The sequence below is a fragment of the Protopterus annectens genome, chromosome 6.part0, assembly GCF_019279795.1.
Source record: "Protopterus annectens isolate FY-2018-M chromosome 6.part0, PAN1.0, whole genome shotgun sequence".
In the NCBI taxonomy this organism is placed as follows: domain Eukaryota; kingdom Metazoa; phylum Chordata; order Ceratodontiformes; family Protopteridae; genus Protopterus; species Protopterus annectens.
The window spans coordinates 1,659,141,859-1,659,159,610 of record NC_056737.1 but is presented as its reverse complement, the minus strand read 5'-3'; the positions used below and the strand labels follow the sequence as shown (position 1 = coordinate 1,659,159,610).

At 41.3% G+C, this 17,752-nt stretch overlaps 1 protein-coding gene across 1 annotated transcript in view; it reads right to left on the bottom strand.

Annotated features, from left to right (window-relative positions):
• Nucleotides 1-17,548, bottom strand: part of PLEKHH2 (pleckstrin homology, MyTH4 and FERM domain containing H2) — a 1,501,506-nt gene extending 1,483,958 nt beyond the window's left edge. The window contains exon 1 of the mRNA XM_044075068.1: nucleotides 17,424-17,548. Within this exon, the coding sequence (XP_043931003.1) occupies nucleotides 17,424-17,546 (123 nt within the window). The 5' untranslated portion in view covers nucleotides 17,547-17,548. The remainder of the gene's footprint in view (nucleotides 1-17,423) is intronic.
• Between the last annotated feature and the right edge of the window lie 204 nt (nucleotides 17,549-17,752).

Below are 17,752 nucleotides of genomic sequence, written 5' to 3'. Positions count from 1 at the left end.
CGATTTCTAACTCTGCAAAGTCCCTTAGACCGGGTGGTACATCTGGAAGGGAACGTGAGGGAAGGACTTTCCTCGAAAGGAATTATGTAACCCTTGGATATGATCGACTGTACCCATCTGTCTTGAGTGAGGGAATGCCAGGCTTCTGGGTACAGTGATAATCTTCCCGACTGCCTCCAAGGAGGGACAGCCGGGCAACACCTCAGGGTTGTTGAAAGGGCTTATCAGAGAGAGGCTCCCTGTTTCCCTGGTTCTTGGACCCCTCTGCCTCTAGAGCGGCGTCTGTTGTTGTTACCCCTCTGCCTCTAGGGGTAAACTGACCACGTGAATCCGGGCGTGACTCCTTGGGATTTACGGAACCACATCTTCCCACCCTTCTGTCCTTTGGGATAAGGCCTAGAAGGGGTGGAAAACGGACTCCAACAGCAGAAAGAGTCTTGCCGTCCTGCTCACACCTGGTCAAGGTTTCCTTCACCTGAGGGCCAAACAAAGCTGACCCATCAAAGGGAGAATTTGTGAAGGACGCCTTAAAGGGATCCGCAAAATCACATAGCCGCATCCAGGCTTGGCGTCTAAGAGCCACACCTGTGCCTGCGGCTCTACTCGCTCCATCCGCAGCATAAGATATTAGCCGCATGGAGGAGTTAGCAATGGAATTGAGGGTTCCTAGCTGCGAAGCAATCTTTTCTTGAGCCCCTGCAGCTGTAGAATCCTGAACTACTTCTCCCAGCTCCTTGAGGATATCTCTTTGGAGTCTGGTGAAGTGACATAGGTAATTCAGCGAACACATAGCAAAGGTCGCTGAGGAAAACATCCGCTTACCGTACCTATCCATGGTCCTAGAGTCCTTATTAGGAGGATGGACGGGCACGGAAGGATCTGCAAGTTCCTTTTTGGTGGCCGCAGCCACCACCATGGCATCAGCGGGGACACCCTTGGTAAGGAATTGTTTGTCACTAGGGGCAGTGATAAATTTAGAAGGCCTCCTAGGGACTGGCTCTACAGAGTCAGGAGCTGCCCACGCCTTTCGTGCAATAACCTGCATAAGGGGGTCGAAAGGCGGAGACACCCAGGAGGTGGAGGGCCGAGATCCAAACGCCTCTAGGTATACTGACTCATCCTCAGAGGGATTGTTGGTGGGCCAGTTTCCCCTCTGTTTCAGAAGTTCTAGGATGTCTGAGAAGGAGACATCCTCAGAGGGGGATCTAGGGGATCCCTCTGACTCATCAAAGTCAGTATCCAAAGTGACAGACTCGGGAGTCTACATGCTTCCTCTTACAAGTCCTCTTCCTAGGAGGATCTCCGAAACATCAGGAGAATCCTCGGAAGAGGGGGAAATTCCCAATGGGGAAACCTGAGGCGGAGGATCTCTGGGTCCTGTAGCAAGAGAAGTGGCAGAGATGTCAACAGGTACTATAGAGGGAGGAGCTACGGGAACAGACTGCTGACTGATACCAGTGGCCAGTACACTCTTCATCACCTCGAATGCTCCCCTCCCAGGCAGGTCCGAGAGAACCCGCTCCTAAGAGCTAGGAACTCCAGGGACCACCGAAAGGGAAGCCTCCGAGGCAGATGTCGGAGCCGAGCTCACCAAGGCCGAGGCTCCAAGGGGAAGAGCGGGCTCGGACAAGGGTCCGATGCCACTCACCCCTCGGAGGAGACCATGGAAGCCCGACCACCGAATCCCTCTAAGGAAGAGGAGATAAGAGTAGAGGCTGAAGGAACAGAAGGGGTATCCGTCCTCCAGCCGTAGCAGTAACCATGCCCGAAGACTCCAACTCCAAGCTCTGGGGTAGAGTTGAAGGAGGAACTGTAACGGGGTGTGGACCAACAGTCGTCTGCTGAGACGGACTGTGTAACATTTGGGCCAGTACCTGTGACTTGAGTAATCTACTGACCACTCTCTCTAGGTCATGATCTGACAACCTGGATGACCTTGAAGATCGGCTCCGATGGCTCCGTTCCGATAGAAGAGGTGAAGCCGGAGCCGAAAGTATCGGCTCCAAGGAAGGAGACCTCGACCTCTTCCTGGAATGAGCCATCGGAGCCGATACTACAGATCCTGTCGGCGCCGACTTCTCGGAGCCGACAGAACGCCTCGATGTATCGGCTCCAGCCGGAGCCGATACAGCCTTCAAAGTAACGGTGTCGGAGCCGATCGGAGCCGACACCGATGCCTGTGCCACATGGGTGTCGGAGCCGATCGGAGCCGACATCGAAGTGGACAATACAGTTTCGGCATATCAAGCCAGAATCGGCTCCAGCCGGAGCCGATCTCGACTCAGTACGAGTCGGAGCCGAGGCCGCAGGCTTAGAAACAGAAGCCTGGGCCTTGGAAACTTTTGCTGGTTTTGGTGGAGCCGACTTAGCCGGAGAGCCCTCCGGCTTAAGAAGGCCCCTAAGAACCAGTTTGTTATGTCTCTCCTGCAGGACTCTCTGGCTGAAGGAGTGACAAATAGCACAGGAGTCCTGCAGGTGAAGAGGGCCCAGACAATACAGGCAAGAAGTGTGACCGTCTGTCAGAGACATTTTCTGACAGCACGAGTCACACTTCTTAAAACCTGAGACCCTCTCCTTTGACATGGTGCCGAAAAACACACACACACACACACCAGTCAAAAATAACTTAAATAAAATACCAAAAAGGTATTGTATAAAACCAATACACACACACCCTAACAGGGGGGGGATGGGATAGGGTTTTAAGATAGACTAACTAAAAATTAACGGAGACAGGAAATTTCTGTCAGAAAAGGTATAAACTAGAGTTAAAACTATATATATAAAGTTTTTTAGACTAAAGGGGCTTAAACTCACAAAAGTGAACAACTTACCAGGAGCTGGCAAAAAGAAGACCTCCTAAGCGAAGCGGCAAACGAGATCTGGGTACTTACTGCCTTGCATCATGGGATATGGGGCTGCCTCGAGCTGGTAAAAGGAGTTCTCGAGCTAAAGCAAGTGCCGAGTCGGTGCCGAGGATCGGCTCTGAACCCATCAAGCAAGAATGAAGGCGAGATTGACAACTTAACATTTATTATTCACTGTACACCAGGCAGAAGAGAAGAAAATGTGTCCTGGCAATCAGGGAATGTCGAGAAGTAGTGTGATATTCAAGCTGTTATATCTAGCTGTTTTCAGAATTTTTTCCTGAGGATCAAAATAATTTTTTTGATACAGAACAGGATAAACAGTAAATGCAAAAGTTTGTCCAACAAAAAGTGAGCCAACAAAGATGAGAGGACTCTGCATCTCATTCTTATGATAATAAAGCCTAAACAGAGACTTTGCTAGTGAAATCTTTTTCAATGTCCCAAAGGAAATTGCTTGGGAGATGAAACACAATTACAGGAGTTGACTAAAAGAATCTAGAGTACCTTGAACTTGAACCTGACTCTGGGGTTGGGAGATGGAGATGAATAGGAAGAAGACCAGCAACCCTGGAATTAGTGAATAAATGTGAGACTATAAAGCATCAATCACATTTGTGAAGTAGGGCTTACAAGAAAAAGTGGCTGAGAAAGACCTGTTTTCACTTTGTTAAACTTGTGGAGGACTGAATGGCATATACCCCACTTCATGTTATTAATGTTTGGAAGGACACTAAAAAAGAAAAAAAAAGAGTAAATGTAAGTAAAACAATGCTTGTTCTTAACAGTATTTGAATAAAACATTTCATGATATAAACTGCGTGTTATATAGTAAACCATTTTTAGTGATTTTTGTATATGATAAAAATACTAAATTAAAACAACTACTATTTTCTCTTTTAGTTTTATGAAATGTAGTCATTACAATGCAAGAAAAGATGAAAGGCTGGACACAAGCATGTTAAGGTTGGTATGCTGTAGTCTTTGGCTGTTGGGATGGTGGATGGATGGTAAAAGTGCACTGACTATGGTATATGCAGAGTTGAGATGTTTTCTCTAGCATCTGTGTGGGTAAATGTCTGGATTGATGCCTTTGGATTAGTCTAGTAATGGTTTTCTTGTGTGGGCATGTGTGCTGTAGAAATGAGAGAACACTGTGGATGTGGTAAATATGTTGTCCTTTAGCAAATAGGTGTTTGGTGTGAGTTGAGAGGTCTGCAGTTGGGACAGCTGTGCATTCTGTACTTATGTTTCGATGAAATTGGCTGATTGCATGCCCAGACAGTGGATTGTGAGAGCTCTGGATACTGTTTGCTGGCAGAAGCAAAAAGTTTAAAGGTGGATGGCCAAACAGCTTAGTAAAAAAAGTTTGAAGTTATTGGAGGTGAATAACAAATAGCAGTTTTCTCGGTGACTAAGTACCTCAATGCATTTATGAGAAAAGTGCACAATTTAATTTAGTTTTAAAATAGCTGGTGCACTTTTTTCTTGAGGCTAGAAGTTGTTGATTTATTAAAGCATGCAGGCTGCTTTTCGCATTGGGGTGAATGGAGAAGAGACAAGAACAGACAGCAGTTAGTGTAAGTAAGAGAGCAGGCAGTAACACGAGGTTTAGCACGCATCCCAAAGACATGCATTTGGAGCATTTCTTCCCTGACCTCCTCTGAAAATAGGCTCTATCCTACTTGGACATTTCCAGTCAACAAATGTTAAATAAATAAATAAAAATTAAACAGATAACCTTAATTTTAGGTTAGGTAATGCCTGAGGGTGCAGCTGTCAATTTGGGATGGTTGTTTTTATTGGGAGGGCTAGGCTTCATTTTTTGAGAATATGCATGGTTTTGTTTGTTTTGAGTTGGTGTGTTATGGAGTGTTCTGGGTGTGTTTTTTTTTGAGGATTTTTCATTGAAGCAAGGGGTCTTTTGGGGTGTGACACTGGTTCAAATGGAGATGACAACAGACAGCTGTGTGGGTGATCAACCTGCCAGACACTGGTGAGTGCATGTGGCATAGAAGCTGGAGATGATCATTTGGTTTGACTGACATATAGTGATGCATATAATAATTTCTTATCATAATGGCTACAATATACATATTACTTTTAAAGTGAGTGGCTTTACAGCTAGAAACAAAAAGGTAAGAATACTGAATTACATTAAGAAATCCAGAAAGGAAATAGAAATGCTGCAGGGGACAATTTTGGAAAAAAGTGAGCAAGTGAATTTGATAAAGAAAGAATTTCAGGATGGATATACAACATAATATCAGGGACAAAGGAAAAGGGGAGTACTTATACTAATTGTTAGAGGAGCTCCAGTAGTGACAGAAGAAGGGAAAAAAGATAATAATGGTTAATTTTGTGGTAGTAAGGAGCTACTGGCAAGTGAGGAGGATTATACAGGCACATATTTACAGTAGAGAGTCGATTATCTGAATGTCAATTATTCAAAATGTCAATTAAACGAAAACAGTCTTCCAAAATTTTTGGGTAGGAAAAATCATAAAGTTTGAATATGTAAACATTATACAAATTTGCTTTTGCATGTTTTCTGCACTACTAGCCTGTTCATGTGTGAAAAATATTCTTTGTTGTGCAGTGAAATTGCTGAATGGTTGAAAAGTGTATTCCCTGCATGCAGAAAAAACAAGATTTTGGAAGTTTTTTATCCAGTTCAGTGTGTTTGATTATCCAAACTACCCTAGATCCTAATTAGTTTGGATAATCAACTCTCTATTGTATATTCCAAAAACTGCTATTATGGAGCTTATGATAATCCGGGGAAAAATAATCAGCTTTCAGCAGTGAAATTACTTAAAGTTAAGGACGGGAATTTGATTTGCAACAGCAAGGATGTATCTGCGGGACTTAGAAGGGAAAAATATACATGAATTCACTACTAGGAACTCAGAGATAATTTACATATTATACCCCAATGTACAATTACCATGCTAGACTAGACAGAAATTATATTTCACAGGACTCTGTGCATTTTATTGAAAGGTCTCTCCACCCAAGATTGTGCTAGACAGTCAAGAGGAGAAGGTTGACACCCGCACTAAACCTCAAGCAACACATAGCCCTTCTAAACTCACACCAACACCCACACATAAAAACACTAACTCCACATATGCGGAGGCCCTTAACTGTAACCTGCACAAGCAGCAAGGACCTCCGAAGCTGAAACGCAAACAAACACCAATCACAACCAAAGTGTCACATAGCTCATAACACCAGTGTGCCAACAAACAACAGTTCCTAAGGCAAGACAACATGCCTATCATTTTAGTCATAGGTGACTCTATAGTCAGGCACACTGATGTCCCACTCACCAGGCTGAACAAGGAGAAAATTACAGTGAGCTGCCTGTCGGGTGCCAGGATCCGCCACATAACTCAGGCACTCAAGTCACTCCACAACAAGTACAAATATGACTCTGTCATTGTCCATGTTGGAGTGAATGACTTGAGATGTACCTCCCTGGACTACATGAAAAGAGACATGGAAGAGCTCTCGGATCATGTGGCCCAGGCAGGTATGACCCCAGCCTTGAGTAGCATCCTGCCTTCACCCAGAATTATACCACAATATAAGGACAAAATGATTGACTTCAACAATTGGATAAGCTTCTGATGTCATTCAAAGGGGATCCAGTATCTGTCTGCCTGGGACGACATGGTCGACAGACCATGATGCTTTACCAGAGATGGTCTGCACCTGTCGTCCCTGGGATTCAGGTTACTGGCAAAGGCTCTTGCCACCCCTATAGTGCCTTTTTTAGGCAAAGTTCAAAGGACAAAACCACCACCGTAACAGGTACAAGCATGCAAAATCTGAAGGTAATGCTACTCAATGCTAGAAGTCTAAACCTCAAAATACACTCTCTCGAGGCACTCCTAAAAATGAAGAACATCGATATCTGTGCAGTAACTGAGACCTGGTTCAAGGCTCCAGAGAGCACCCCTGCAATACCAGGCTACAACTCTTACCACACTTTTCGGCCACCAAACCAGGATCGAAACACTAAAGGTGGAGGAGTGTCCATATTCACCAAGGATATTCACACCACCAGGTTAGTTGCCCAACACAATGCATCTGAAATTCTCCAGGTGTAACTAACACTAGGTAAGACTGCAATCCAAATTGTAGCTGGCTACAGATCCCCCACCATGCCCCAGGATTCTCACTACACATTTCTAAACATACTGGAAAATATTAATATACAACCAAACACCCTACTACTGGGTGATTTCAACTACCCTGTCATTAACTGGGAAAACTACTCTTGTACCAACACCTTTGCCCAACGGTTCTTGGAATTCATAAATACCAATGCCCTGGCTCAACTAATCCATAGTCCCACCAGGGGCTCCAATATCCTAGACCTGGTCATTACCAACATGGGAAATCGATGCTCCACACCTATGGTCACCCCCTCATTGGTCAGCTCAGACCATAAGCTAATCACCCTTAACATCCACATCCCACCCCCCAGTAAGAAAACCTCCATAAAAAGAACTTCTCCAAAGCCAACTTCATGCTACTGAAGTCAGAAGTTACAAACTTCATGACACCCATGCAGACGGGAACTGAAAGTTCGACTGCTGAGTCCTACACTAAGGTACTGTACGAGCACATCTGCTCATGCATGAATCGTGCCATCCCAAATAGAACCAAGATGCTCTCCTCCAAAAAAGGAAGCCAATCTGGTGGTCCCCTGCCATAAACAAACTTTACAACAAAAGGAAGAAACTGTTGCAGAAAAGAGGAAAATCCCAGGATGCAAAAAACTCCCTTACCAGCCTCAGTAAGAAGCTGAGATCCTTCATAAAATCCTCCAAAGCTAGTTACGAAAATAAAATTGCCAAAGATTCCAAAGACAACCACAAGGCATTCTATAACTATGTCAAGAATCTAAATGACAATGCTCAGATCTGCTCTGAGCTACAACAGAATGGCATTAAATATACTGATCCCAAGGATATTGCCAATATCCTGGCTGATCGATTCAGTGTCAACTTCACCCCACTCTCACCCCCTAAATGGCCCATCTCAATACCGGACGATTGCCAAATTCCAGTAATAATGGACTAAAAGGTAAAAATCGCACTCTCCAAAGCTAAGATTACAGCATCCATGGGACCAGATGACATCCCGGGCTGTGTACTACATGAAATACAAAATGAACTGGCACCTCACCTAAGTGTCATGTTTAATCACACCCTCACCTCAGGTTTCATGCCCACTGAGTGGCGCACAGCTACATTTATCCCACTCCACAAGGGGGGATCCACCTTGGATCCCGGGAACTACCCCCCCATCAGTCTGATGAGCCTGATCTGCAAGGCTATGGAACGTATTATCATGGAACTTATAAACAAAGACATTGGAAACCTTAAAAACACTGGACCCCACCCAGTTTGGGTTCGTGAAATGCCGATCTTGTCTCCTGAACCTGACTGACTTCTTCGAATCAGTCTCCAGAGCCGTGGACGAGGGTAAGGCAGTCCACACAGCCTATCTGGACCTCGCCAAGGCCTTTGACACCATCCCCCACTCTGGAATCATAGATAAACTTACTAAGCTGGGCATTAATTCCTACGTCACTCGATGGGTTGCCAACTGGCTTACTGACAGAACCCACACTGTAAAAGTAGCTGACTCCAAATCCAGCTCCAGACAAGTGACAATTGGAGTACTTCAGGGTTCAGTCCTGGGACTTCTCTTGTTTGGCATCTACTTCTCTGAATTACAGACCAACACTAAGGGACTCTGGCTAACAAAGTTCGCAGATGACTGCAAACTGGGAGCCATTATTGAATCCCCAAATGATGTCGATACTCTACAAAAGGGCCTTACAGAAACAGATGCTTGGTGCCAGAGCCATGGGCTCAAGCTCAATGCCAAGAAATGTATAGTTATCCCCTTTGGGAAAAAACATGTACCCGTGAATTGCCACATAGATGGCAGTACACTAAACACCGAAAGTGTGATAAGAGACTTAGGGACAAAGGTGGACAGTGGTCTCACCTTCAATAACCACATTGCCACAACAGTTAGGAAATCCTTCTATGTGGCACACCTCATCATTAAGGGCTTTTCATCCAGAAAAAGGAGGTCATTGTCCCACTGTACTCATCCCTAATTAGACCCATTATAGAATACAACGCCCCATTTGGTATGTACTTCTCAAGACATCTGCAACAACTGGAAAGGCCGCAGAAATACCTCACAAAAAGAATCACAGGCCTAAAGCAGATGCCCTATGCTGACTGCCTTAAAAAACTCCAGCTATACTCTGTTGCATATCGTCTTCTCCGAGGCGATCTCTGCTTAACATACAAGGCCATGTCAAACCCAGAGCTGTTGGACATGCTACACTTAAAGAAATCCCAATCCCTCAGAGCCACATGCTCCAGGGATCTAAACCTTGTCATCACAATAAACAAAACATGTTGGAGGGATAGGTTCCTGACCCAGAGACTCCCCAGACTCTGGAATAGACTGCCCATACATGTCAAGCAGAGCACCTCTTTGGCCCTCTTCAAAAGGAACCTTGATGACTGGATGGGAGAAAGGAAATTCACCCCAGGGATCACGTCAGTCGCCCTGCTAGACAGGAGTCCAGGGAAGTAAATAGTGTGGGAAGAAATATCCAGGGAATTGTTATGGCTAGGCTTGTATAGGCCCTACGGCCGACAGCCTAGTACCAACCTATGAACCTATATCTAATAACTATTTAAAATCAATCAGCCAGTAATAACCAAGAGACAAATGTAGGGTAATGAAATAAAAATGAGACCCTGGCACTTCCCCACCTATCTGTTAAAAATAAAGAGAGGAATTTAAGAAACTGATAGTGGAAATTATTCAGAAGTTATTAGGAAAGATGATAATTTCTTCAGAACTTATAGCAAGTGAGTAGGAAAAAATGAAAATGGAGTTTAAAAATAGGATAGGAATAAAAGAAAGAGAGAAATGGTTAAGAAGTAACAAGATTTATTTAGAGTGACTGACAAAGTTTAAAGTACTACACAACAAGGGGAATATCAAAGAACAAGAGGTGCAACTGCACAATGTTAAACAGAAAATAAGGGAGTATCTGTATAATATGTATACATTTAGAAAGATTGCTGTTAATCAACCATTTTGTGATAATAAATCCAGAGCACAAAAACTTTTAACACAATGAATTAGACAACAGAAAGTAGAAAAGGTTGTTGCCGAACTTAGGGAACCTATAACAAGAAAAATAACCAGAGATCCTGTAGCGGTATTATAGATACTATATAAGTTTCAGAAAATTTATATAAAGCAGATAAATGTTGAAATCAATAAAGGGCACAAATAGAAATATTTATGGGATACTCAAATTTGTCAAGGTTAGAAGTGGATGAGGCTCAACAATTAACAGGATAGGAGATGAGACAAAAATTGTGACTAATAATTAATCTGCTGAAAAGTCTACAGGAATAAATGGTACTCCAGTGGAAGTTTGGAAGCTAGGAGGGAAGAAACTGATAAAAATCTGGAAGTTTTGTCAGTAGTTTTAAGGGAGGGGAAGCACCAACATCCTGGAAGAAAGCTATGGTGGCTATAATACCTAAAGATGGTAAAGACCTATCAGACCCAGCTTCATATAGGCCCAGTTTGATTCTAAACTATGATTATAAAGTGTTTATATCTGTAGTAGCGAAATGAGTGACAAAGGTATTGCCAAAATTAACAGCTATGAATCAATGTGCTTTTTTGGAGAGGAAGCAAACAGTTGACATTAACAGAACAATGATGATCCAGTGGTAAGCAGAATGTAAGCAAATACCACTGGTATTGGTGGCTCTTGATGCAGAGAAAGCATTCAATAGAGTAAGATGAGATTTTATAGGTAGGACAGTGGAAGAATTTGTATTCTCTGATACAATAAGATTAATTAGAAGGATATATGAGGGATCTGATGCAAAAATTAAAGTGGAAGGGTTCCTCTCTGATAAGCTGTGTCTGATAGAAGAACCAGATAGGGATGTCCACTTTCCCATTTGTTATTTGCTTATATTTACAGCCACTGGCAAAGTAAATAAGGGACTCAAATTCAAGATATAACTGGCATGGTAATCAAGAAAAGTTCGCTTTATTTGCAGGTGATATTACTGCAGTGACAAAACCAGAAAATGACGTCTCAGTGTTGTGGAACACTTTGAGACAGTTTCAAATCTATTCAGGATATAAGATTAATGAAGACAAAACAAAAGTTATAGCTGTAAACTATGTACAAACACATAAATTAGTTTAATAATACCTATATTTAGAGGGACAAAATAAAATGAAGCATTTAGGATTATGGATTAAAAAGGATTCTGTTATAGCAGATAAGGATACGTGGGAATAGACTAAACAAAAGATAAACAAATGTTTTTGGATATGGATAGCAAGTTACAAGCAGTGAAAATGTTTTTAGTCTCTTTAGTTTTACGGCACAATGGTGCAGCAGTAGCGTTGTTGGCTCACAGCAAGAGGTTCTCCAGTTTGATTCTCGGCTGGGATGCCTTCTGTGTGGAGTCTGCATGTCCTTCCTGTGTTTGTGTGGGTTTCCTCCGGGTGCTCCAGTTTCCTCCCACATCACAAAGACATGCATCTGGAGCATTTCTACCTGGGCCTCCACTGAAAATTGGCTTTGTTCCAAGTCGGACTTTCCCGGTTAACAAATGTCAAATAAAAAATAAAATAGTTTTATATACAGGTCAGGTATATTTTTATCAGAGGAGAAGTTGAGGACAGTAATTAATAAAGAGTTGAAGGATTTTATCTGGGAGGGGAAAAGGGCAAAAGTCAAGTGGGATAAGTTGATCCTTCCAATAGGACAAGGTGGTTTTGATTTGAAGGGATATATTTTAGAGCCACAAAGTTAAGGCTCATATACATAACACAAGCGGAAAACATTAATTCAAAGTGGAATGGGATGGTGAAGCAATGGGGAACTTTAAGAAACAAGGAGAGTATGGGATTTTGGATGCAGATCCTTAAAGAGAATAATAACCATACAAAATATTATATTCATAAAGTAGCAGAAAGTATTCTAAGAACTAAGCCAACACAAGAATAGAGAAAGGAGATTTTACCAAAAGGGATGACTGGTATTAGGGGTACACAAGATAGACAGGAGGGGGCTGGAATTTATTGTAGAAAACTGACAGTGAAACCAAGGTATTTGCACACTATTTATAGGAATCAATCGGAGAAGACTGGGAAGAGAGACTTAATAAGCAATTCACAAGGAAACAATGGGAGGACATATGTATGGCTCCCAAATATGCAACAACATGTAGACGAATTAGGATTTTTGTTTGGAAATTACCCCAAGCAGGCTCCAAAGATTTTTTTCATTAGGTAGATTGCAAATACTGGCAGAGCGATGGGGAAGAAAGAGGTAACTGGGGACATATATTTTGGGAGTGTAATGAGTTGGCAGACTTTAAAAAAATTCCTCCAGAGAACTCTGTCAGAAACACTGGATGAGCAAATGGGTATAACTAAGGACATGATTTTTTTGAGCTGGGAAACAGGATCTCAATTGCCTAGACATAGTAAGAAATTGTTAAGTTTAATTCTAGTGGCTGCCAAAAAACAATTACTAGAAAATGTAAATCAAAGTCTAAACCATCTGTAGTTGAAGTATTGAATATTGTAACATGGATAAAAGAACTGGAAGCGGGATCTTTAGAAAAGGATAAGAACAAATTACATAGAAAAAAATGGAAATTGTGGGCACAATATATGCAGAATAATGTTTTGGAGGAGGAGTGAGTTTTAAGGGAAGGCAAGAATTCATCAATTTATATAATGTTGGATTTATGGTAATTATACAAAAGAATATATGTAATATTTAATGTTTGCAACTGGGCATATGTTATGTAAAAGAAAACAAACCATACTAAATGTACGTTTGCCCATATCTTAAGTGATAATTCAATAAAGGTTTTAAAAAAGATGAATGCTGTTATTATACCTAGAGCCTTGATAGGCAGGCAGGTAGATAGACAGAGTGATAATCAAACAGATAAACAAGATGAGATGAAACATTTTATGAGTCCAAATCTGGGAGATCTTGCATTGCAGTGACTGTATCATGTAAGCTGGCAAATTTGCTTTGCATATAACTGTGTTCATACTGCAGCTCAATAATCTGAGCAGCTGGGAGAAATTAACTGAACTTTATAAGGTTTACTGTGATGCCAAGAGAGTGGAATATGGAGATCAGAGACTTCTTTGCTGCTGTCAGAGCCTGAACCATATGAAAAGTTAGAAGGCAGTCATCTTGGTATTGGAATACCTTGGCTACCTGTAACCAATGATGGGCTGCTGCTAAGGTCAAGCATTTGATAAATACCTTGAATGCTAAGGTAAGTCCAAAAGGAAGGGTATGGGACTGGTGACCTGTGCAGAAGCAGAAATATTTCCTGGACTCTCTCAGGATACTGATGTGGATATAGGCATCTTGCAGGTCTAAAAAAAGAAAATCCAATCTCCTTCTGATAAACAGAAGGTTTGACTGCACCATGACCATGTAGAATCATAGGATTTACAAGACAATCAGACCAGTGGCCATGTGCACATTGCCATTAATACAGGCTCTACCACCCCTTACAAACAGAGTAAGGCCTGTATGTCCCAGTGTAATGTTAAGGTTGCCTATCCAGTTTTCCAAGCAATTTTTAGACGACAACAAGGAATCACATTGCTTTACCTGTAAGGGGAGCCTATTCCACTGCAGGGGGATCCTATCCCTCCATCTTCTTTTATTTATTTCCTTATGTAGGTAAAGATCTGTGGTCCTAGTATTCCCCATTTTCTGTTATCTGTCTCTGTCAGAAGGGAAAACATCAGCAGCATGCAGAAGTCTGGAAGGATTGTCAGTGGATATAGAAAACACAGAAGAATCCACCAAAGGATTTTTATAGAGGCACTTTAGATCCTCTGGCACTTTGTAAAACCCATCAGGCCTCTTAAAGTCACCTGGTGGCCAAGAATCAGGAGAGGTACAAGTGGAAGCAAATGTATCAAGAAAGGCCTCCAAAACTGACGGGGCAGGGGCTAGCATAGGGGATCCTAACTCTAATAAGTTATAGTGTCTCTTCTGCTCATCAGAAAGTTCTCTAGATTCACATTCAAAATGCTGCATCACCTTTCTAGCGGTTTCCTTAAAATAAATTTCTTCAACAGGAGAACTGAACACTAATATGACTAACATGCAAAAATGAGCAGAAGGCATATTTGCATCATATGCGTGCACGTGCATATGGCCACTGAGCTAAAATTCATTCACAGTTGCAAGCTTTAAATCCAGAGGGACTCCTTTTCCTTACTACTGACCACCAATGATTAAAATGAAAAGAAGGCACACCCCCAATCCTCAGGCACAGCCCTACACAAACACACACACACACACACACACACACACACACATATATACACACACACAAAAACACTCACACATGACAAAGTTAAAATAATCATCTGCTTACAAATACAAGCTTTAAATACAGAGGGACCTCTCTCCCTTACTACTGACCACCAGTGATTTAAAATAAAGAAGACATACATCTCAACACTGTTACCTTGGGCAAAGCCCTAGACACAGAGCAGTAAAAAGTTAAAATAAGCGTCTGTTCTCAGACACAAGATTTACATACAGGAGGACTTCTCTTCCTTACTACTAACCACCCATAATTTAAAAGAAAAGGAGACATACACTTCAATGATCTGTTATATTGGGCAAAGCCCTATGCACAGAGTAGAAAAAAGTAAAATTTCTGCTCGCAGACACAAGCTTCAAATACAAAGGGACTGTTCTTATTGCTGACCACCAATGATAAAAAAAAAAAAAGAAGACACACCCCATTGCTCTGTTACCTCAGGCAAAATATTCTGAAGACACAGAGCAAAATGCAACATTGTTACCTCTAGGTAAAAAATTACGACCTTTATTTTGTTTTGATCTTTCACATCTCTCAAAATTACTGAAAAGGATGAACCACACTGCATAGCTGAAATTAATAGAAGAAAAATATAGCAGCATTGTGACAACGCTTGGTAACTGTTTGCATAAATTGCATTATTCATTACACAAAAATGTGTCAATCCCGACTTCTGCATTTTGAGAGGTTCATTTCTGACTTATACCATGTTATGCTATTTTTTTATTGTACCTACTTTAAACCTAACATCACAATGCAACAAAATCCATCCTGTACACTGAATGGGAGCACATCAGTGATGATATGAAATGAGCAAACGGTGAAGGGAACGCAATTGCTCAGGAATGTGCAGAGATTATAACAGACATTAATATACAAGAAGAGAGAATTTAAAATGGCATATTATTTGGAAGTACTTCACTGTTTAGAGGCAAACAGGTGCAGCACAACTGGAGGGAAAGAAACCAGAGGGAGAAGGACCATGGAAGGCAGCTGGCCTGGGGATGTTTCAGGACAGGCCTGAGGAAAAATACTAAGCAGCACAGGAAGAATCACAGCCCTGGAAATTATTGCACGAGGCAGTAGTACAGCCCATCTCATCGAGAAGGTACAAGGCTGATTTTCTAATAGCATTTTCATATGTACTTGTACCCTAAAAGTTCCTAGTCTTTGAGAATGCACTATACAGTAATGTTATGGCTACTGCATTGCCCAAAAGCAAGAAGGAATGGTACTCTAAAAATCACTACTTACACAACACCACTGTGTAAATACTGTTAAATGTGGCTACCATCCATCCATTCGCAATCCTTTTTCCCATTTTACAGGTGGAGTCAGGGTGTCACTTTAACAACGACAATGAACTAGAGCCAAGGTTCACACCACCACACGGCTATATGAAATTAAAATGACAAAGCGGTATTCAAACAAAAGTCTGACAGCAGCAAATTACTTTGAAGGCTGACAGAGAGAAATGAAGGCAGTTTTTAGCATGCACTGCCACAGCAGTGAAACCTGTAACAGTCACGAATTAAATTCCTGAAAATAAGAAAAAAATGGTACTCAATACGACCCCAGTATCAACAAGCAGACAGAAAGAGTACAGTAGAAAAGACAGGTTCAATATAAAGTACTGACAAACAATGAAAGGCCCTAGTCACAGTCAAACATGAACTATCAGACACCAGTAAGTCAGCTAAAACTGAACTAACTTTAGATAAGACACATGAATATTCACAATTAGTAATCACAGATCTGAATCCCATCACTGCAAGACTAGCTTATCTACTTCAGTCTGCTAATATGAACGGCATGTCATCAGACATGTTGTCATGAAGATAACTACAAAGGAGGTCTCCACCATCCTCACCAATTTTATTATTTTCTTTTTAATTAAGGAGCATAATTCTGATGTAGCAGTATCTCACAATGTTTAGTATATCTAGCTGCAGCATTATAAATATGACCTTCTGCCAAATATTATTGCCAACATAATCTGCCAAGTGTCTTGTCATATGCCAGTTATAAAAAAATACACTCTTATAATATGTGTCATTTATAAGCATAATTTTCATTTGCTTTACATTAAAAATCATTTGTAGCAGTACTAACCAACTCAGTTCATTTAGGATAGCTATACTTTCATATTTTGGAACATGAGTCTCTTTTCAGTCTGTTTCTTCCAGTACTTTACATCATATTTTTCAAAGATAATACCTTAAATGTTCATGTTAAAAAGTATTTTCATTCTGAAGATATGCAGCACCTTATTTCTCTTTCTGATGCAAAATGTTATAAATCTAATACCATACTAGCAATGTGGGTTACTGAGTGTGTTTTCTGGAGTTCTAAGAATCCCTGCACATCCCAAAGTCATGCGTGTAGCTGAAATGGTGAGGTTCCAAAATCTCCCAGTGTATACGTGTGTATGTGTGTGTGTGTGTGTGTGTGTGTGTGTGTGTGTATGCTGAAAATGGATGACTGGAAGAAGTACTTAATCTACAAACCAGGAGGGGGACAATAAAAGCATTCAGTTTTACATTCTGCTTTACAATACACTCAGGTTATGGGTTAGTTGCCACTAACTTTAAATGTACTAACAAATTATGTAGTACAATCCTATTCTGTAAATGAAATACAGGTTATGCTGTAAACTGGAACATGCATTAATTCTGGCTGTGTTCAATTTAAACAGCATAAATATTCACTTTCGCCAAGTAGCAATCAAACTTTGTAAGCTGAACATTGTTGTTAAGTAAGTCCTTTATTCAATGATGTATCATTTTTCCATAGAAGACAGTATTACTTATTTTAAATATTACAAATCAGATTAGAGTCAAGTATCCAACCTGCATTAACTGTTACTATATCTAGTAATGAAAACTACACAATACCACTCAATACAAGTGTTAGCTTTTGCGCAATTCTGAAATAACAGTACTTCTCAAGAAAAAAAAGCACACAAAAAAAAGAGGTAATGTACCATTTAAGCCAGTGCAGGTGTGACTGTTGAGTTCCTCACCTTGTCTTTTGCAATTCTATATATGGATATAATCTCCAGTCCTTTCCTCATTTTAGCACTTACCTTCTCTGCTAACAGCTCCCTGATCTTACTGGCCTGGATGCGGAATTTTAGCAGCTGTGACTCCAGACTCATACATCTCTCTTTCCAATCAACAGAACCTTCCATTTCCAAGCTTTCTGCCATGTCTATCCTGTCAGCACATGAAGAGCAAGATGACACAGTTAGGAAATGCTAGTTTCATTATGAATCATCGTTGAACATTTTTTAAAGTCTTGTTTTTGTAGCTGACTAACACACAAACATCCCATCAGTTCAGCTTTCTAACTTCTGTAAACAACAGCCTCCAGGCAGCTGCCCAACAGTAGCTTTACGTATGTCATTTGGGAGTT